At 34.7% G+C, this 22,963-nt stretch overlaps 1 protein-coding gene across 1 annotated transcript in view; it reads right to left on the bottom strand.

The window, feature by feature from the left end:
* SLC12A2 (solute carrier family 12 member 2) overlaps window positions 1-22,963 on the bottom strand; it is a 109,170-nt gene that overhangs the window by 34,911 nt on the left and 51,296 nt on the right. The window contains exons 8-15 of the mRNA XM_079918583.1: window positions 16,316-16,443; window positions 16,134-16,218; window positions 13,507-13,658; window positions 8,029-8,136; window positions 6,821-6,944; window positions 5,673-5,774; window positions 3,684-3,839; window positions 2,990-3,089 (exon numbers count right to left, since the gene is read on the bottom strand). Of these exons, the coding sequence (XP_079774709.1) occupies window positions 2,990-3,089; window positions 3,684-3,839; window positions 5,673-5,774; window positions 6,821-6,944; window positions 8,029-8,136; window positions 13,507-13,658; window positions 16,134-16,218; window positions 16,316-16,443 (955 nt within the window). The remainder of the gene's footprint in view (window positions 1-2,989; window positions 3,090-3,683; window positions 3,840-5,672; window positions 5,775-6,820; window positions 6,945-8,028; window positions 8,137-13,506; window positions 13,659-16,133; window positions 16,219-16,315; window positions 16,444-22,963) is intronic.

Raw genomic sequence — 22,963 nt, 5'->3', positions numbered from 1 at the left:
GACAGATAAAAGGAATGTGGAACTTGAATAACCAAGTGCAGCCAATCTACTTACCAGCCATGAATATCCAGCTCCCTCTGGACTATCACATAACACTGATATCTATCTTGTTTAGCCACTTTAGTTTTTCAGCTTTTTGTTATAGTAGTTTAACCTATTACTAATATAACCTATTACTGAGGGAAATGAACTTGTAGTCCCTATCTTTACTATCAATAGATAGTAAACACACCACACAAAGGCATAATTTGGGTGTAATTTTATCATTCTAAAGAAAGGTATAGAACAAAATATATTAGGGATTATTTCTAGTAACAATGACAGAGTATGAACATCTGCCTTCATCTTTACTCCCTCCTTAAAAATCTCCATAGTATGATGGGATTTTTTAAGTCACCAAAAATATGGAGAACAGGACAGGACACAATAGCATTGAATTTTGAAAGCCAGAAAGCAGATGGAAGAAAAATAAAGGATTTGACAAATCAGGAAAAGGCTAAATTACAAATGAGCATAAGAGAAAACTATGAAGCCATCTGATTTTACACCTAAGAACCATCAAAATGCCTAGGACTTAGAGGCAATAGATGTCTTTGGAAATGGCAGGGGCAATATGTTAAAGAAACTAAAATAAGAAGGACTGATTTAAAGTTTGCATAAGAAGCACCTAGATGAACCCAAATCATTTCCATCACTATGATGGGCAACTGTCCCTGTCCCTCTCCAATCCTGTTAGGCTAGGGCTTATTTGCTAGAGAGACCTCTGGTCTGGGAGCATAAGCATATGTCCCAGATCTCTGGTCTGAGGGCATAAGCAGCTACTTTAAGTAGGGGAGTTAGGAGAACATTTACTATATGCTGAACCCTGAGATCTCTGAGCTGCCTTCCCACTTGGCTCTCAGAACTCTGGTAGCCAGAACTTTATCAACAAGCAGAAGATTAAAAGATTCTTTTCTGAGAAATCTAATCAGATCAAAATAGAAAACCTTTAAGATGACTTAAATTTCTTAAAGAACCAGCAAAGCCACATTAATCTACATCAAGGGCTTCACTGACAAGCCCCAGCCACCAATGCAGAACTTCCCTGGCCCAGGATCACAGATACTTCAGACAATGCTAAATCTAAGAACCCAAATTAAAGAGGCAGGAAATAGTGAGAAAGACTATTTCTCACTATTCAAGGAAATAGAAACTGTGAAGCGAAGAAAACAAAATCTTCTGGCAAATTTGGTGAACGCTGAGATACTGATAAATAGAAATTTAAACAGGAAAAAAAATTTATTGCCTACACAGAAAACAAAAAGCCTGTACAGGGAAAAAAAAGCAATCATAATTTACTACATGGCTGGGCTCTTGAATCATGCTTAAAATGTCAGAATATAAATATCAAGTCTAATATAATCAAAATAATGACATAAAAAATACCCTGGGATGGTGGGGTAAAGGGAAGGGTGCACATGTGTGGTGGGCATACATGGATGAAAGAAATCAGCAGATAACGCCTTAAGTTAAAACTCAAACAATACAACAAGACAAACCCTCTTTTTGGGAATATGAAGTAAATATTACACGATTCAGTTAAAAGTGGTTGCCTGTGGCATGAGAGAAACAGGGATTTGAGAAGTGGGGCAATTGCTAATTTTCATGACAAACCTAAGTTTTTCCTCTTTAAACTATGTTCATGTATAATTCTGATAAAAATTTTAAAACACTTTAGAATAAAATTTTTTTAAAATTTCCCCATTACTGTAATAAGCCAAAGCAACAGTTTTTTATTAATGGCAAATTAACTCTGACTCTTGGTCATACTCTCAGTTCTGGAATACAACTTTTTACGTAAAGGAATGATTTCTATTTTCTGCCATATTTGGCATCGACTAGTCAAAATGTTCAAAATGTACTGCATTTAAAGTTTTCCTCCCAGGGCTCTCATTTCTTTTTCTTTTTCCAGTTTCTCTCTACTCCTAAGCTGAAGATCTGTGGTCTCTGGAAAACTTTCATTCTAGAAGAAAGTTGCGGGCAGGGCGGGGGGAAGAACCCAAAGAGTTAACAAAAAGATATACAAAGATGTTTCTTCCTGGGGGAAATTTGGTAGAGCACTTCTTTTCTGGCACATATCCACTCTGGAAGTTTTCTTTAAAAAAGAGTTTGCCTTTTGATTTACTGAAACAAGGAATTTATTTCTGTGATTACTGTGCAGAAGCCAGTGAGAAGTGATTACTCATGACTGTGGAAAGTCACCTGTTCAGAACCAGGCTTACATGAACAGTATGAGAATGGCTGTCTAATGATCTATTGTCTAAAAATGACAAGCCTACTTATAGCTTGGTATAAGTAATAATCTACAATTTCTAAGAATCTATATAAATAAACAATACTCCTGGATTTACAACAGTGCTTTAGTAACTGAATCTCATCAATTATTAGAAGCATGTTAAATTAAGGAATAGTTTTTAAAATGATAACTGATAAACTATTATAAGATAAAAAATAAAGTAATTTATTGAAGAAAGTAAGAAATACTCTTCACTCTAAGGCATTGATTCTTTATCACTAAAACTGGTTTCCAGTACCACAATGAGAATGAAGCCACTAACATGAAAATATTTACTGACTTAGTAAAATTGCAAAAAGGGAATTTTTATGAATTTCATCCTCAGTAGTTATATAACTACTGAGGCCACAGAGGGGGAAAAAAAGTTTACTTTATGATACCTACTATTTAAAAGTTTTCAAATGAGAGACCTCCAAAACTTTCACAACATTTTTGCAGGGTAGATGATAATTTATCTCTTTGTAAAATTTTGATAACAAGAAACCTCAATCTTGTTTTTGAATAAACTGCTCAAATCAAACCAAAACAAGAAATAATACCCTATGCTTTTAGAGAAATTTCCATGAAATATCAGCATATGAAAATGTTACTGAACAATAAAGGAAGAACTGATTGCCACCTAAGACAAAATGTTTCTGTTACCTTATGACTTACCTGAAGTTTTTCACATGATCTTCCACTCCAGAAAGACGTATCGAATGCTGCAGTGCATTCAGGTAAGTCAGGGCTTGTGTGGAGGATCCCCAGTTCACATCTGTGGGAAGACAGTATTCATGCAGCAGCTTAATACCGGTTGTAACAAGTCATCAATAACAAGTACTTTCACATTTAAAAAGTCAATTGCTAAAATAAACTATTGTACTCAGGACTTTCAATAGTTCAAGTTCATGGCATGAAATTAAGACAATGCCAATCTGAACTACAATTACATTTAAAAAAAAAGTACAACTTAGAAAAGACTGGGATGATAGGGCTGCAGACATGCTGTGCATGCAACTCAAAATGAGCCTTTTACAAATAAAGAAAACATTTAAAAATTACTGCTTATATAGCCAAAGGTCTAAAAGGAAAGAGGCAGATCTATGATTGTTATAAAGTACTATTTATAGTACTGAACAGTTTAAGTTATTTGAACAGGCAAATTTTACCTCTTACTGAATAAACAAACAGTCTGGACACAAATGATGATTTTAGACATCTGTTACTTTAGAGACTTAATACGCATATTAGAGAAATAATTGTTTCTGAGATGATTAAAACAGTATCTTCTTTGTCCATTTCATTTCTAAAGCCACCATTCTAATCCAAAACTTCATTCTCTCATACTTGGATTACAAAATGTAATTACCTGGTTTTTTGTAGGTAACATAAATGTAAAGTCCAAGAACTATCACATATGTTAGCAGTGCAGCCCACCAGTTAATGACAAACATCACAATGCAACAAAGAATTGCTCCAAGTAGTGATATCCACATGTTGTAGTATTTGAAGGCAGGGCGCCATCCTAACAATAACAAACAAAATAGATAAATAAAAGTCACTTGGATACCTCATCTGCTTTAGACAGTGGTACATACGTATGCACAAAATAAATTTCTCTGCGGCTGCTACACTAAAAGGTCTTTAAATGTGAACTATAAGGCTAATTATAACAGTGAAGTCATAGACCATTACTGATCACAACATCATGATTCCTGACAGCCATGAAGTGGGCACATCTATTTATGTCCACATTACCCTATCTTACTAGTTTCTGTATTCAAAAAATTCCCTACCAAAAAAGTATAAATCGGCCTACCCCAGCGAATGCTAAAAACTAGAGAAGATTAAAACATTAGGTTTCAAATTGAGTCCTTAATAGTGCGGTTTTATTTTCTGTGTTTTAGCAGGAGACACATCTATATCCTAATGAATGTATAAAACAATTCAAACTGTTCTTCAGAATCATTAAAAAAGTAATCTACTTGCTAGAAAAACTGTGAGTTGACTATAGAATCATACCTTCCCATTTGGGGAAGTATTTATGAATTAATAAGCTCACTCGAAAAACTGTTGAAGACCGTGTTTTAAAATTTTCATTCATAGGTAATTCCAGAGCCCAAAATACTATTTTTAAATCATTTCAATAAAACTTATATTCTTTTCTAAAATTAAACTTTTAAATTTTGAGATAACTGCAGATTCACACAAAGTTGTAAGAAATAATACACAGAGATTCCGGACACCCTTTACCTAGTTACTCCCAATGATAACATCTTGCAAAATGATATCACGATATCACAACTAAAATATTAATACAGTCAAGATAAGGAAAAGTCCAACACAAGGATCCCTTGTGTTGCCCTTTTATAGCCACACCCGTACCCACCTCTAAAATTTATATTCTTAAAGTAAAAACTGAAGCTAAGGTGTTTGTGTCCTAAGTTCCCATACGTTATCTTTCCTTTTCTGAGAAACTTTTAGACCCTTAGAAGGAACAGTGCTTTTGTTCCTTATTTCCTTCTCTGATGTCCAACTGCTATCATGGTTTATAACAAAACCCATAAAAAATGTATATGGAGTAATTTTTCAGTTGATAAAGACCCCTTATATTAGAACTCCACAGAACTCATTGTGTTAAAAATATTCCTGGATAGGTTAACTATATCATAATAATGTTCTTGGAACTGAAATAGCAATCAGCTGAATAAAATAATAAAAGCAGAAAAAAGCAAAGTAATTCTTTCACAGTGTCAGAATTTAAAATTAATGCTATTTTAAATTCTTTGAAGACAAGAAACAGGCATTATTTACCAATAAACTTCATGATAAAGAGATCTTTGAAGACTCAGTTTGACTCAACTATAAAGGCAGAGTGAAGCACTCGTGAGCTAATTCTCCACATGCCATCTTTTAAAATGTGTTAAAGTTTTGTTTTCTTGGGCTTCCCTAGTGGCGCAGTGGTTAAGAATCCGCCTGCCAATGCAGGGGACACGGGTTCGAGCCCTGGTCCAGGAAGATCTCATATGCTGTGGAGCAACTAAGCCTGTGCGCCACCACTACTGAGCCTGCGCTCTAGAGCAAGCGAGCTACAACTACTGAGCCCACGTGCTACAACTGCTGAAGCCTGCGTGCCTAGAGCCCATGCTCCGGAACAAGAGAAGCCACTGCAATGAGAAGCTCATGTACCCCAATGAAGAGTAGGCCCTGCTCGCTGCAACTAGAGAAAGCAACAAAGACCCAACACAGCCAAAAATAAATAAATAAAATAAATAAATTTATATATAAAAAAAGTTTCATTTTCTCTAAAATTAGACATTACCACATTTACAGAACTTTTAAAAAAACATAAAGTCACCTGGAGATTTTGCAAGTGATGCATGAAATACTGAAAAATTGATCAACGCATATGATGCAAGGAAGAAGTTAGAGATAATTGGAGCAATAACATTCAGTTCAGCTGCAAAAGAAACATGAAGCATATTTAACTGACATATTAGACCTTTTTTTAACTCTTCAAAACTATGAATTATTTCAAACCTGTAGATAACAGCATAATGAATACTCCTACATCCACAAACCAGATTTAATGAATTTTGCCATATATACTTCATATACTTTAATTTTCAGAAATCATACCTTATGTACACAGTAGAAGTCCCCTTTATACCTCAACTCATCAAAGTTGGAATATTCTTTCCAATGACATTTCGTTTTACTACACACATACATGGTCCATAAGCATTGTGTAGCACTCTTCTGGGTGTTTTAAAAGTTAACGTAAATTATATCATACTATATTATCATTCTGTAATTTGTTATTTTTACATTTATTATATTTGAGATTCATCCATATTAATATATGAAAACCAAGTTTATTCATTTTTTTACTGCTGAATATTATTCTGCAGTTTCACTCTTCTGTTGATAGGTACTCAGGTTGCTTCCATTTATCACTATTATAATTAATGACACTAAGAATATTCTTATATATGTGCATTTCTATAGGGTAAAAACCCCTAAAAAGAACTGTTGGGTCACAGGACACTTAACCAAATACATTCTTAAATATCACATGAGAGTTAGTTTCCAGTAGTATAATCAGACTTTTAATAAAAGTCCAAAGTCTTCTTGAGCAGTGAAAGACCCATTAGCTTCCTTACGATCAGAGGCAACAGTACCAAAAAGTAGATCGGCGGAGGTTCTACCTTCATGAAAGACACTGGAATCCTTTTCCTTACGCTATTATCATATTTGTTTTAGGGACAAGAACCTAAGAGTTCCCTCTAGCCCTAATGGAGAATTAGTGATGGTAAGAATTTTAGCAAATATTTAACAAGCACTATTATTTGCATTATTTTCTAAACACTCTTTCCTTTGATCAAAAAGAAACTAACTTAGTATTGCAGGCAAAGTAACAGTTTGTTTATAATTTAACAATTCAGTGTTGACAGCTGATACTATAAATGCACCAACATCTACATTAGTGTACATTTATAGACTAACCAATTAAGATGAATCCAAGTGCGATTAAGAATGTTAAGATGTAGCCACGAAGAGGTTCATTATTTTTCCCATAACCTTTAGCAAACATCTGGAAAGCTGGGTAGATGTTGTCCTTACATAAGGCCTAATGAAGAAATGTAAACATTAAAATGAAATATATCGAAATAAGACATACAGATCTGCTTACAGTTACAATAGGTTAATCAGGAATGGAACCCAAGTTTCTAATTCTTGGTCCTCTTTCTTTCCCCTCACGCTGCTTCACCTACAAACTGTAAAGGAGATTCAAACATTTCTAGCATCAGAAAGACAGGAGGTTTAGAATACACTGAAGTTTTTATCCATTTTATTCCACCCCAGGTTGAAATTCTTATATGAATAAAGAGCCAAAGGAGCAGGCATACACATAGAAGAAATGTGGAACCTTGAGAAGTATGACAGACGTGTGACCTATTTTAAGAAAACCAAGTCCAAATCCTAGACTCAAAACAAATGAAAATCCTAATTATAAAACATAATCACCTTTCTTAAAACAATACTGAAAATAATTTTAGTAAATATTCTACACCTCTACTGTACTAACTAGCTACAATAAAAAATTAAGAACAAACAAAAAGAACAAAGGAAATTAACAAAGCTGCAGAATCGATATCTCATTTGTTTTAGTAATAAAAAGTATTTTCTATCCAGTATCAGCCATTTATTTAATGCTCATTAAAGGGAAACAATGTCTATCATACTTATTATTTATATCCTGAGTACCTAACATAATGCATAGCACGTATTAGACATTCAGATATTCATAAAATTAAACATTAATGTTGGCATTATGCTAATAGGAATAAGATACTTTAATTCTTTTGATTTATGGTCTTGGACTATACTTTTTATCCTTGGTAAGACATTATGAAAATTTATGCTAACAGTATGTCCATAAAGCAAAAATTCATCACCACTTCCAGAAAGACAACTCAAAACTTACACCCTGAGAGTAGATATAGGCCAAGTGTTTATATATACACATCCACATTCATATGCATAAAATTAAATATGCTACTCTGGATATATGTGTTTGTATATGTCATATAAATATCAATACATGGGCTTGATAGAAGTAAACAAATAATTTAAAAATATTAAAAATCCCATATTTAAATATATTACCTTAACTGCCCCTTTAATAAAATTTGTAACATGAAAATACTTACCTGAAATATTTTGGGCGCACTCACAAGGGATGCTAATGCAGAAGAAAGAGTGGCTGAAAAGATACCTGCAGAAATTAGTGGTGCAAAGCCTGACACCATGCTCATTACCTTAAAAAAGTGACAAAAATGGAAAAATAAGTCTTACATAAAATTCAAAAAAGAACACAACACTTCATCTTTATTATTCCTATGAAGAACACTAATAGTAATTCTGGGAGAAATCTGATAAAAATAACAATAGTAAACAGTAATAATGGTTACGTGCGTACAAACTTCTGAAACTGATTTACCACCAGCCCTAAATGTAAAAAAACTTTTTATTTTGTAAAATGTCAAAGGCACACACAATGGCAGAAGAACATACTAAACTACAAAGTATCCATCGCTCAGTTTCAACAGGGCCAATCTTTTCATTATTGTGAATTAAACCCCAGATCTCATTTCATGCATAAGTTTTTGTGTGTACCTCTAATGCGTAAAAACCTTTAAAAACTGTAACTCCAGGGCTTCCCTGGTGGCGCAGTGGTTGAGAGTCCGCCTGCCAATGCAGGGGACACGGGTTTGTGCCCCGGTTCGGTAGGATCCCACATGCTGCGGAGCGGCTGGGCCCGTGAGCCATGGCTGCTGAGCCTGCGCGTCCGGAGCCTGTGCTCCGCAACGGGAGAGGCCACAGCAGTGAGGGGCCCGCATACCGCAAAAACAAAAAACAAACAAAAACTGTAACTACAAAGTCACTGTCACAGCTTATAAACTGGGTAATTCCTTAACAGCATCAAATACCCAATCACATTCAAAATCCCCAAATTATTCCTCTTTTCTTGCTTTTTAAAAGTTTGTTCAAATCAGGATCCACAAAAGGATTACATTTACATTTGGTTGATATGTCTCTTAAGTCTTTTTCAATCTACAGGCTCACCCTTTCCTTTACATTTTATGATTTTTATGTCATTTCTCCTAGAGAAACCCCACGCTCTGGATTTTGCCGACAAGCTCCACTGCCTTGTTTAACTTGTTCCTCTCACCTCTATTTCTAGTCAACTGGTAGGTAGGTAGATCTAGACAAGTTGATCAGACTGAGGTACAAGTTTTCTGGCAAGAATATTCCAAGGTGGTTTGATATACTTCTGTCAGGAAGGTTGTTTCCTTTTTTTAATGTTAAGATAGTAGATTGGTATTGTGGTTATGTTTTTTGTTTGTCTTTAAAGAGTACTTATTAAAGCCAAAAGTAGAAATATCCAGCTGAAAGGATCTAACTCCAGGATTTGCCTCTAAATAATCTAGGAAGTGGGGAGTCATAAATAAAACAAAATTAGCCATGCGCTGATAACTGATGAACTTGGAAAATGTGTATGTTAGGTACATTATATTGCTTTCTCTATCTTTGTACATGTTCAAACATTTCCCTATGATGAAGTTTAAAAAAAATGGATCACTAACTTAGACAATGAGAAGGCAATCAAATAAATCCAAACAGAGGAGCACAATACAAAATAAATTGCCTGGACTCTTCAAAATGTCAACATCCTGAAAGGTTAAAACAGGCAGGCTGGAAACTCCTCTAGATTAAAGAATTTTAAAGTAACTAAAGGCCATGTGTGACACCAGATTGAATCCTGGATCTGAGAAAAATTGATCTGGGACATTACTGGAAGAAGAGAGGAAGTATGAATATGGAATATATATTTAGACAACAGTATTTCATCAACACTGAATTACTTGGGTGGGAAATTTTACCGTGCTTGTACAGAATGTTTTAAATATTTCAATCTGATTGTCATGTGATGTCTATAATTTATTCTCATTATGTTTGAGGAGAAAAATACTATACATATATATATATATATAAAGATAAGGCAAATGGGGCAAAATATAAACTACTAGTAAATACAAATGAAGGGTAGGTACACAGGTTTTCATTGCACTGTTCCTTGTGAACCTTTGAAATCTGTCAAAGTATTAAATTGATTCCTAAGAGTTGTTTAATGGATTCAGGTACTGTCAACTTGATCTATGCATTATAAATTTTACCAGTAGTGAATGATGATCAACATCTAGATTCATTACTTCATTAGTGGAGATTTACCTTTCATTTATATTGACCAAGAACATGCCAACTGAGACCAAGGAGATAAGGAAATCAGGTTTTAGGCTGTTTACTATACACTTGCCTATAATTTAATATTAAGTCTGATGTAAAACTAGCTCTGGGCACAATCCCTGGCCATAATACCTAAGTCTGGTTTCATGTATACATAAACCACCTTGTTTCACTTAAATGTCTCTCCCTGCATCTTTCAGAAGATTTAGGTTTAAACCTGAAGAACATATTTAAGAGTTTTAAGAAACATTAGCATTGACTTCTCTGACTTCTCTGAGAAAAGAAAAAAGATGATTTTCTATTCAGCCTTTTAATACCAATTTAGTAGTTACATACACATGATACATTTTTCATAATCACTATTTTTACACAGTTATTATTTAATGCTAGATTATCTAGCATTGCCAAATCTGTCCTTAGGGAAGGAGATTATAAAGGATAGATAAGGTGGACCAAGATAAAAATAAGCAGACTTGATTTCTGTTATATATACTTCTCAGATAATACAAAATTCCATGTCTGTCTGTAATGCCTTCAAAGTTAAGTAAGTACAAAGGCAGGAGGTAAATGAAGAAAAAAGGGGAGAAAAAAGAATATGATACATTGATAGATTAAGCCAAAACTGACACCAGCAACATTACATATAACCATAACATTTCACCTTTCATGTTTTGAGGAAAAGATTCATTTTCTTTTCTTCCATCATCTCTGAATTAAGATAAATAATGCTCCATGCTTAGCATCTAGAAACTATGCTTCCATGATTTGCCAAGTTTCCTGTTTTCTAGTTATACATTTATCCAATAACCTTTGTGTTTCCCACCATTTTATGGTAAAATATGAGTAGCAAGTAAATGAAATTATTCAAATAATAGTAACATCAGTGTTATCAAAAATACATAGTGGGAACAAAGATGAAAAACAAAAGATGGTCTGGTCTTTAATAAGGGGGGGGAAAAGACAAACGTCTAATAAAAAGTAAAAAAAAAAAAGTGGCAATAAAACGAATGGTGACATTTTGTGTGGGGAATGTGTGTGTGTTGACGATTTAGGGTCCAAAAAAATGTTCATGGAACTGGGTTTGAAGAGCAGACAGATTTGGACATATAAAAAGAAAAAGCCAGTGCATTCCAAGCAGAGTGAAGCAACAAATAAAGCAACAGAGTAGGGTAAGCGTGTGCATGTATACATATACAAACACGTAATGACTGGAGTTCAGTCTGGATAGAAGCAGTGGGACTTAAGTTTGGGTATGAAAGGCTCTGAAGGAGCAAAGAAGCTCACATTTTGTTTATTAAGCAGTGGTGAGTCAAAGGTTTCAGAGGACATTAAAATGTAGAAATATAAGAAACATAAAACTAAAGAAAATTAAACATTTAAGAAAAATAAAGTGACCCTATTATATATGCATATATTTATCAACTATATGCAAAACAGTATTATATAGTGTGCCTTTGTATAGATTTCATGATGGAGTCTCCACTTACATGCTCCTCAGTTACGTTCTATTCACCATTCTTCATTTTCCAAGTGACAAGCAATTGATAATTTTACAGGATTTTCTTTCCATTCTGTATCGCTTTACAAAGTATTTTTTTTTAATTTACTTAAATTGGAAAAGCAACTTTATGTACACCAAATTCTCACACTTTGCTTGAATGAGTCCATACTTAGACTTGATAAAGACAACACACTTCTGTATTTCAAGGCAACAACACAGAAATCTGATTGGCATTTTCAGTCACTGGGCAGAGACCAACATCTGTGCCTTTCATACACAGTATCAATGTCCGAATTGGCCTGAATAATTAGCTGGACATGAATACTTTCTTTCATTCCTACGATTTTGCCTAGTCTTATGACTAGAAAAAACAAACTTCTATTACATAATTGCGTTCAATATTTTTAACCACTGAAAGTGCAGTAAATTGCTTGAAACTATACAAAAGAAAATACAAATAATGGCATTAAATATTTAAGTTATAAAATTTTAATGTAAAATACATAGATTCTACATAAAATGTCTATATAATGTTCTACAATACATTAAATCCTCAACTATTCTGTTTATTATGTTTACACATTACTGGAGAAACACTAGGAAGCGAAATTTTTATTTTCCACTTTGAATTAGCAGTACCATCTATTCTATAAATTTACCACAGAATATTTTGTTTTAATCTCCTGAATTTACACCTTTATGTTCTTTTGTTTCTAGCATCCTGAGGCTTATCAAGCAACTCTCAAAATATCCTCCAAATTTTAGTGATTCCTTTTCCTCTTCTATCTAAAACCCATAAATTTTATAAAAATTTCATTTTGCTTTCAGTATCTTACAGAGGTAATAATAAAACTGATATTCTCCAAATACTTGAGCAGTAATACTAATCTTCACACAGTTCATACGTTTAATAGTTCACAAACTTTCAAGCATCCATTAATAATTTTATTAATCTGTTGTTCAATAGTGGTTTAACACAGCATCACTATATGATAGCCAGATCTAATGAAATAAAACTACTGATACTAATCAATACTTTTTTAAAAGGGCATTCATATATAAAGCAATTATGGAGAAACCTCAAATTGGAAAACTGAACTCATTTCAATTAGTATGGGTTTAAATTGCTCAAAATAAAAATGAAATACTTAGATGTAAGTCTAACAAAATATGTACAGGATTGATATTCTGAAAACTACATAATACTTATGAAAGAAGTTAAAGAAGATCTAAATAAATGGAGAAACGTAAGTGTTCATGGGTTGGAACACTCAACATAGTAAATCTATCAATCCTCCCCAAATTCATGTACAAGTTTAATGCAGTTCCTATCAAAATTCCAACAAGACTTTTTTGTAGATAAACATAGATTATTCTAAAATTTATTTGGAAAAGCAAAGGGACTAAAATAGCTAAAACAATTTTGAAAAAGAATAAAGTAGGAGGAATCAAGCTACCCGATTTTAAGACTTAAAACCAACTATAGTAATCAAGAAAGTATGGCATTGGTGGAGGGATAGACACAAAGATCAATGGAACACAACAGAGAATCCAAAAATAGATCCAGCACATATGACCATGTGTGAGATGTTTTCTTGCTTTCTGAAACAGTATACTGTATATATGTACTATATATTATACCCTATGATAAAAGTGTTGCCCTCTGGGGCCCTTTTGCCTCTGAACAGGCTCAGATTTCATTCTTTCATATTTTTCTGTTTTCACAATTAGTTGCGTACAGTCTTTATCGATATCTGGGTATAAAGTAACAACAATCCTCCCTTCTAAGTTTTTGCTATACTCTGAATGGTCAGAGTTGATAGCAGTCTGACCTCTAGATGAACACAGAATGTCTGTATAATATAAATTTGATGCTCACCTGGAAGTTGTTCATTAGGCCATAGGAACAAGGATAGCTTTCACAAGATGAAAAGTCAAAGTTAAATTTGCAGGCTGCAGAAGTACAGTTTGTTAGCTCTGTTACAATAGTGTCATTAACGTTCCCCGTAGCATCCCGAACAACACAAGAACCTGAAGCACAAGTGACAATGAGGACAAAAAATCAAACTAATGCTTACATTCATTTCAAAATTATATACACCCATAAAGAAATTACAGTGCTGACTGTATATACTTGCTTATTACAGCATACATTGTATTTACAATTAAGGAAGGTTTACCTGGAACAGAATTTGGAAAGCATCATGGTCCTCAGTATTAAGAATTATTTGGAATAACGTACGATGTACAACTAACAGTAATGACCATTCCTTAGAGTTCATATATTCTTACTTTTGAAGCACTTTAACAATGCTTTCTCATCATATATGATGTAAAAATCACAGGCATTACAACAAAAACTAAACAATAAAACAAAAATTAAGTTTTGAAAGGAAGAGTTTTTTTAATGACTAGACAGTCTGTATACAGTTCTTCATACTTAAATTTCTTCTTTGGACTTTCAGAGCAGTGTTTGCAAAACCATCTCCTTAAAGGTACTCCTGAAACCACTGGAGGTTGAGGGCAGAACAGAGAGAGCCCTATCTAACCTTAAAGCAGCTATACTTTTATAGTTCATATTTTGATGTTCTCCATCAGAATTGTCTGGGGAAAAAAGGTTCCACTGCTTGAGCTAGTTACACAATTACTAGTGTATAGGTGATCTTTACTGACTCCGCTACTGAATATCAGGGAGAAAGGGCTACTCCTGTTGCCCTAGTGTAAACAGAATGAAATGAGTACAAGGGCAAGCATTATTGGAGCGTCAGGTAAAAACAGAAATGTTTTCCTGCAATAACAAATTATTTCCCATGAAACATAATCAGTTATATCATTTTTTTAATTAAAAGTAAATTTTCTAGCTTATGTATAATGTATATAAACAGCAGTCCCCAATTTTTTTGGCACCAGGGACTGGGTTCGTGTCAGACAATTTTTCCATGGATGGGGTGGGGATGGTGGGGGGTGGGGTGGGGTGGTGGTGGATGGTTCAGGCAGTAATGCGTGCGATGGGGAGTGGAAGATGAAGCTTCGCTCATTCACATGCCACTCCCCTCCTGCTGAGCAGCCTGGTTCCTAATGGGCCGCGGACCAGTACCGGTCTGCAACCCGGGGGCTGGGGATCCCTGTATACAAGCATGCTAGAAACTTTTAGGGGAATACAAAAATATTTTGCTAATAAGCTTATAAATGTAATTCATTTTCTTTTTTCAAAATGAATTTCAGGAATTTCTGTATGCATTGCAATGATAAATGTAATCGAGTTACTTTTTCAAATGTTAACATAGCCCACCATGATAATATTATTAGCATTTCTAACTCTTGTTTAATAAAATTTCAAAATTACATTTATGCAAATTAGCAGCTCAGTTTGTAAAAACAGTTCTGTCATTACTTCCCAACACATGACTGAATATATGGCAAAAATAAAAATTTTCTTACTCAAATACATGGAAAATTTATATTCTGTAGTCAATGAATTTGGAGTTTGTAATTCTTCTGATTAGTACTAGACTAAGATTTATTCTTGTAGTATGCTTAAAATTTTTACTGTAAAACCTGAATTTTAGAATTTAGATATTAAAGACAATGCTTACATTTTAAAAACATGTTTTCCAGGTAAACTATGTACTTTCATGAATGTGTACTAAATTCAAGACAAGACAGTATCTACAGTCAATGTATGCAAATTATATGTAAAATCAGTAGTTACTAAATTTTTTTCTGTACTCTGTTTCAGTTAAGAACCTCCTATTACAAATAGCCTTTTAAAATTATTTATTTATTTGCTTATAAATAAATAAAACACCAAAACCCTCTTTGCCATGAAAACAGTTTTTTAAAGGAAGTGCCATTATCATATGGTTGGTAACAAAATCTCTGACCTTTGACTTCCTTATCTATAAAGATTTAGAGACTGGCTGATCACTTAAGTCCTTTCTTCAAGTTCTAAAATGTTATGATTCCATGAATGTATTAAAGTGGCTTAAAACCATTTTCATTAATTTAATAACACTTTTCATTCAATTCCTGTGCATTGAAATTAGGTTTTATGGTAAAAAATGCCAGGTATTTCTTAATAGCCTTGAAACAATCTTCATACAACAAGATTACATAAAAATATAAAATAACCATCATAAACAAAAATATTCCAAAATTTGTAACGCTCAGAAAGTAAAATGCATTTACTTCTACATATGAATTACATTTTCTGTAAATATATCTCAGTGAAATTTAAGAATCTGCAGATAAGATTTTACATAACTTTCTAGCTTACTAATTAATAGAAATCCTAAAGGAAAAACCTTAGAGCATTTAGTGACTTAGATAATGTCTACAGAATCACCGCTAGTTTACTTAAGTATTTTTGAAAATACAAAACTTAGAATCTTTTTATTGAACTATTTCTTAATTTAAAAGTTAGAAATATAATGTCATGAAAATGAATCTTTATAGTATGTACATCATTAAATTTCTGAAACACATAACAAATGTAAGGTTATTTACCTACAGATACTGCAATTCCTATGTAAACCACCGTAGTAATTAAAATGGCTAAGAGTGTTCCTTTGGGTATGGCTGACTGAGGATCCTAGAAGACAAGAACATTTTTTAAGTCTACCTTTAAAAATAAATATAGGTATATCACTTTTTGTATAAAATTGATACAGCATTATTAAAATACTTACTGCGAGATCACCTGAGATATTTGCTCCAGCCAGAATACCAGTTGCGGCAGGAAAAAAGATGGCAAACACAGAAAAAAAGTTCTCTTCCTCTCGAAAATCTGGCCCAAAGTTCTCATTAAATATTTCAGCTGTAGAGAACAAAATATTTTTGGCAATTAATGGATAGCAGATTAGACCATGATAATTTAGGTTAAGAATAAGTGTTTATCTAAGACCCCTGACTTTTCTTCAGCTCAAGTAACTGGTAAATTCTTGAATTATTTCCTAATTCAAGTATGTATTGGTGTTTCTCTTTTCTTATATGAGGGAAATGGTTTACATTCAAAATGATTTGACCTGGTTCATGCCCCGCTATTTTTTATACCTTACTAATTATGTTTCAAGCACCTCTAACTTGATTGTTATCTCTCCAAGAGGTCAAAGAAGCAAGAAAGCAGGCAGAAGAACAAAAGGGACATAAAACAAACCTGGAACCACATTTTTCCTTACATCCAGCTTATATTCTATCTATCTGTACAGCTTTCTCTATTTCCTAGTGGTGACTTGTTTGACTTTTGAGGCTATTCATCTGGCATCCAGATAATTTGTAGCTAAGACAAACCAGGTAAAGGTCCTTTCCATTTCAACAATAATGAAAGCTTCAACTAGTCCTGCTGTTTCCATCTATTCTGACAGGCCCTGACACTGAAACAACCAATTAACGGTCATCCATCCATCCATCCAATATTTGCATATACACCACGTGCCAGGTCCTGTACTGGAACCATCCAGTATCTCAAAGTACTGAGAGATCCAACAGCAACAAGCTACCTTCATGGAACTTAAGAGTATCAATGAGGAGCTACAAAACAAGTTAAAAAGGTCACTGCAAATAGCAGTAAATGTACGGATGGAAACAGGGTGTTGTGATAAATAATGAAAGAGAGACAAACTAATTCAATGTGGTTACAGAAGGCTAAAGAGATACAACTAAGGAGCTAACACTTAAGCTGAGACTTTAATGAGCAGGAATCAGCCATGTGATGTTCCAGGAGAAAGAGTACACCAGGAATAACCAACAACATGTAGAAAGGCGCTGAGGCAGGAAAAAAGTTTACCTCTTTTGGAGAACTAAAGATGCAAAGCCCTCACAGTAAGGGGGAGATGAAATGAGATGGAAGGGATCAGCAGGGGTGAGATTATGCAAAATTTTAATTTTATAGGAGTTTAGATTTTGTCCTACGCCAAGGTGGGCGTAGAACCACACAACTGACATGATGCTTATGTGGATGCTGCATGGACAGTGGACTGAAAGCATCAGCATCTGAAGCAGGGAGACCAATTAGGAGGTACTGCAGTGGTTCAATCTAGTGATGGGAGAATAATGTACTGATTAGAGAAGGATTAGTAAGTAAGAGGGCAAGTAGAAAACACTGAAATCCTGGTTTCTTTCACTTACTAGGATGGAGAGGTCTGAGAACGGTTAGGTAGGAGGGACATCAAATAAACAATTGAATGTGTACCTATATCTGGAGTTTAAAGGAGAGATGCAGGAATAGAAATATGTGAATCTCTTGAGAGCATTTTGAGCCATGAGAAAAGATATTGCCAAAGGAAAGAATACAGTTAGAAGATGCAGGACAACACTCTGTGCAACTCTGACATTTAGAGGATGGAAAGAAGAGAAGGGGTAACAGGAGTAATAGATATAGTGACCAGTGAATTAGGTAGAAAAGAACTCACTAGAACACAGTGACTGACATCAAATAAAACAAGAAAAGTGTTTCAAGGAGAATGGGACAACTAAATATAATGTTGCTGAGAGTCAGAAGACTAAAAAACTGCACGCTGTACCTAGCAACATGTTATTGTGACCATGACAGACAGAAGCCAGTTAATAGGGGTTGAGAATGAATGAAATAAGACCATTTGGTGAAAGTAACATGGGGAATAAGTTACACACAGTCTCAAAGTATCTCTCCACAAACTACTTATTAATTACAAAGAAGAAAGTGGCAACCTAACAACAGATAAAACTCTCAGGTAGCACTTTCACCAAGTCATTAAATTTAACACCATCAGTGATGGGGAAAACTGACATCATGTGAGTCTCCTGATGTGAGACTCTGAAGACACACTCTTCATGTAGTGTTCTTGGCAAAAGTAAACAAGTGAATCTATGGAAATCAAACAAAACCAACTGGAGGGACTTTCTAAAAAAACAAATGGTCTGTACTCTTGAAGAATGTCAATGTAGGGAAAGAAAAATAAAAGGCTGTGGGGCGGACCAAGAGGATGTGGAAATCATGTATCCGCACAACTAGGGGACCTACCAGGCACCAGTGGGGGACCATGGACACAAAAGGGGATGGGAGGAACCCCCAGTGACCGGCTTGCGGGATCTTGGTTCCCAGGCTGGAGGTCAGGCCTGAGCTCCTGTGGTGGGAGCTCTGAGTCCAAACCACTGGACTAACAGAGAACCTACGATCCCAGGCAATATTAATTAGAGTGAGGCTTCCCAGAGGTCCTAATCTCAGCACCAAGACCCAGCTCCATCCAACTGTCTGCAAACTCCAGTGCTGGATGCCTTAGGCCAAACAACCAGTAAGACAAGAATACAGCCCCACCCATCAAAAAAAAAAAAAAAAAGAAAGAAACGACAAAAAAATATGTTACATATGAAGGAGCAAGGTAAAAACCTACAAAACCAAATAAATGAAGACGAAATAGGCAACCTACCTGAAAAAAGAATTCAGAGTAATGATAGTAAAGATGACCCCAAATCTCGGAAACAGAATGGAGAAAATACAAGAAACACTTAACAAGGATCTAGAAGAACTAAAGAGCAAACAAACAATGATGAACAACACAATAACTGAAATTAAAAGTACAATACAAAGTACTCTAGAAGGAATCAATAGAATAACTGAGGCAGAAGAACAGATAAGTGAGCTGGAAGATAAAATGGTGGAAATAACTGCCAGGGAGCAGAAAAAAGAATGAAAAGAATTAAGGACAGTCTCAGAGGCCTCTGGGACAACATTAAACACAGCAACATTCAAATTATAGGGGTCCCAGAAGAAGAAGAGAAAAAGAAAGGGTCTGAGAAAATATTTGAAGAGATTATAGTCGAAAACTTCCCTAACATGGGAAAGGAAATAGTCAATCAAGTCCAGGAAGCACAGAGAGTCCCATACAGGATAAACCCAAAGAGAAACATGCCAAGACACATATTAATCAAACTATCAAAAATTAACTACAAAGAAAATATATTAAAAGCATCAAGGGAAAGCAACAAATAACACACAAGGGAATCCACATAAGGTTAACAGCTGATCTTTCAGCAGAAACTCTGCAAGCCAGAAGGGACTGGCAGGACATATTTAAAGTGATGAAAGGGAAAAACCTACAAACAAGAATACTCTACCCAGCAAGGATCTCATTCAGATTCGATGAAGAAATTAAAACCTTTACAGACAAGCAAAAGTTAACAGAATTCAGCACCACCAAACCAGATTTACAACAAATGCTAAAGGAACTTTTCTAGGCAGGAAACACAAGAGAAGGAAAGGACCTACAAAAACAAAACCAAAGCAATTAAGAAATGGTAATAGGAACCTACATATTGATAATTACCTTAAATGTAAAAGGATTGAATGCTCCAACCAAAAGACACAGACTGGCTGAATGGATACAAAAACAAGACCCATATATATGCTGTCTACAAGAGACCCACTTCAGACCTGGGGAAACATACAGACTGAAAGTGAGGGGATAGAAAAAGATATTCCATGCAAATGGAAATCAAAAGAAAGCTAGAGTAGTAATTCTCATATCAGACAAAATAGACTTTAAAATAAAGCCTATTACAAGAGACAAAGAAGGACACTACATAATGATCAAGGGATCAATCCAAGAAGAAGATATAACAATTGTAAATATTTATGCACCCGATATAGGAGCACCTCAATACGTAAGGCAAATGCCAACAGCCATAAAAGGGGAAATTGACAGTAACACAATCCTAGTAGGGCACTTTAACACACCCCACTTTCACCAGTGGGCTGATCATCCAAAATGAAAATAAAAAAGCAAACACAAGTTTTAAATGAGACATTAAACAAGATGGACTTAATTGATATTTATAGGACATTCCATCCCAAAACAACAGAATACACTTTCTTCTCAAGAGCTCATGAAACATTCTCCAGGATAGACCATATCTTGGGTCATAAATCAAGCCTTGGTAAATTTAATAAAATTGAAATCATATCAAGTATCTTTTCTGACCACAACGCTATAAGACGAGATATCAACTGCAGGAAAAAAAAAACTGTTAAAAATACAAACACATGGAGGCTAAACAGTACACTACCAAGAGATCACTGAAGAAATCAAAGAGAAAACCAAAAAACTACCTAAAAACAAATGACAATGAAAACATGACAATGCAAAATGTATGAGATGCAGCAAAAGCAGTTCTAAGAGGGAAGTTTATAGCAATACAATCCTACCTCAGGAAACAAGACACATCTCAAACAACCTAACCTCACATTTAAAGCAGTTAGAGAAAGAAGAACAAAAAAATCCCAAAGGTAGCAGACGGAAAGAAATCATAAAGATCAGATCAGAAATAAATGAAAAAGAAATGAAGGACACAATAGCAAAGATCAATAAAACTAAAAGCTGGTTCTTCGAGAAGATAAACAAAATTGATAAACCATTAGCCAGACTCATCAGGAAAAAAAGGGAGAAGACTCAAATCAACAGAACTAGAAATGAAAATGGAAAAGTAACAACTGACACTGCAGAAATACAACGGATCATGAGAGATTACTACAAGCAACTATATGCCAATAAAATGGACAACCTGAAAGAAATGGATAAATTCTTAGAAATGCACAACCTGCCAAGACTGAACCTGGAAGAAAGAAAATATGAACAGACCAATCACAAGCACTGAAATTAAGACTGTGATTAAAAATCTTCCAACAAACAAAGGCCCAGGACCAGATGGCTTCACAGGTGAATTCTATCAAACGTTAAAAGAAGAGCTAACACCTATCCTTCTCAAACTCTTCCAAAATACAGCAGAAGAACACTCCCAAGCTCATTCTACAAGGCCACCATCACCCTGATACCAAAACCAGACAAAGATGTCACAAAGAAAAAGATCTACAGGCCAATATCACTGATGAACATAGATGCAAAAATCCTCAAAAAAATACTAGCAAACAGAATCCAACAGCACATTAAAAGGATCATACACCATGATCAAGTAGGGTTTCTCCCAGGAATGCAAGGATTCTTCAATATATGCAAATCAATCAATGTGATATACCATATTAACAAATTGAAGGATAAAAACCATATGATCATCTAAATAGATGCAGAAAAAGCTTTCGACAAATTCAACACCTATTTATGATAAAAACTCTGCAGAATGTAAGCACAGAGGGAACTTATCTCAACATAATAAAGGCTACACATGACAAACCCACAGCCAACATCGTTCTCAATGGTGAAAAATTGAAACCATTTCCTCTAAGATCAGGAACAAGACAAGGCTGCCGACTCTCACCACTATTATTCAACATAGATTTTCCAAATCTATGTTGAGTAATCTTGTTCCTGATAATAATTTTAGCCACAGCAATCAGAGACAAAAAAGAAATAAACGGAATCCAAATTGGAAAAGAAGAAGGAAAAGTGTGACTGCTCGCAGATGACATGATACTATACCTAGAGAATTGTAAAGATGCTACCAGAAAAGCACCAGATCTAATCAATGAATTTGTAGAGTAGCAGGATACAAAATTAATGTACAGAAATCTCTTGCATTCCTATACACTAATGATGAAGAATCTGAAAGAGAAATTAAGGAAACACTCCCAGTTACCATTGCAACCAAAAGAATAAAATACCTAGGAATAAATCTACCTAGGGAGAAAAAAGACATGTATGCATAAAACAATAAGACACTGATGAAAGAAATTAAAGATAATACAAACAGATAGAGAGGTATACCATGTTCTTGGATTGGAAGAATCAACATTGTGAAAATGACTCTACTACCCAAAGCAATCTACAGATTCAATGCAATCCCTATCAAACTAACAATAGCATTTTTCACAGTACTAGAACAAAAAACTTCACAATTTGTATGGAAACACAGAAGACCCAGAACAGCCAAAGCAATCTTGAGAAAGAAAAATGGAGCTGGAGGAATCAGGCTCCCTGACTTCAGAATACACTACAAAACTGACTTCAGAATATACTACAAAACTACAGTAATCAAGACAGTATGGTACTGGCATAAAAAGAGAAATATAGATCAATGGAACAGGATAGAAAGCCCAGAGATAAACCCATGCACATATGGTCACCTTATATTTGAAAAAGGAGGCAAGAATATTCAATGGAGAAAAGACAGCCTCTTCAATAAGTGGTGCAGGGAAAACTGGACAGCTACATGTAAAATAATGAAATTAGAATACTCCCTAATACCATACACAAAAATAAACTCAAAATGGATTAAGGGGCTTCCCTGGTGGCGCAGTGGTTGAGAGTCCGCCTGCCAATGCGCGGGACGCAGGTTCGTGCCCCGGTCCGGGAGGATCCCACATGCTGCGGAGCGACTGGGTCCGTGAGCCATGGCCGCTGGGCCTG

The sequence above is a fragment of the Stenella coeruleoalba genome, assembly GCF_951394435.1.
Source record: "Stenella coeruleoalba genome assembly, chromosome: 3".
Lineage (NCBI taxonomy): Eukaryota > Metazoa > Chordata > Mammalia > Artiodactyla > Delphinidae > Stenella > Stenella coeruleoalba.
Note: the sequence above shows the minus strand (reverse complement) of the source record. Positions and strands in the feature narration are given on the sequence as shown.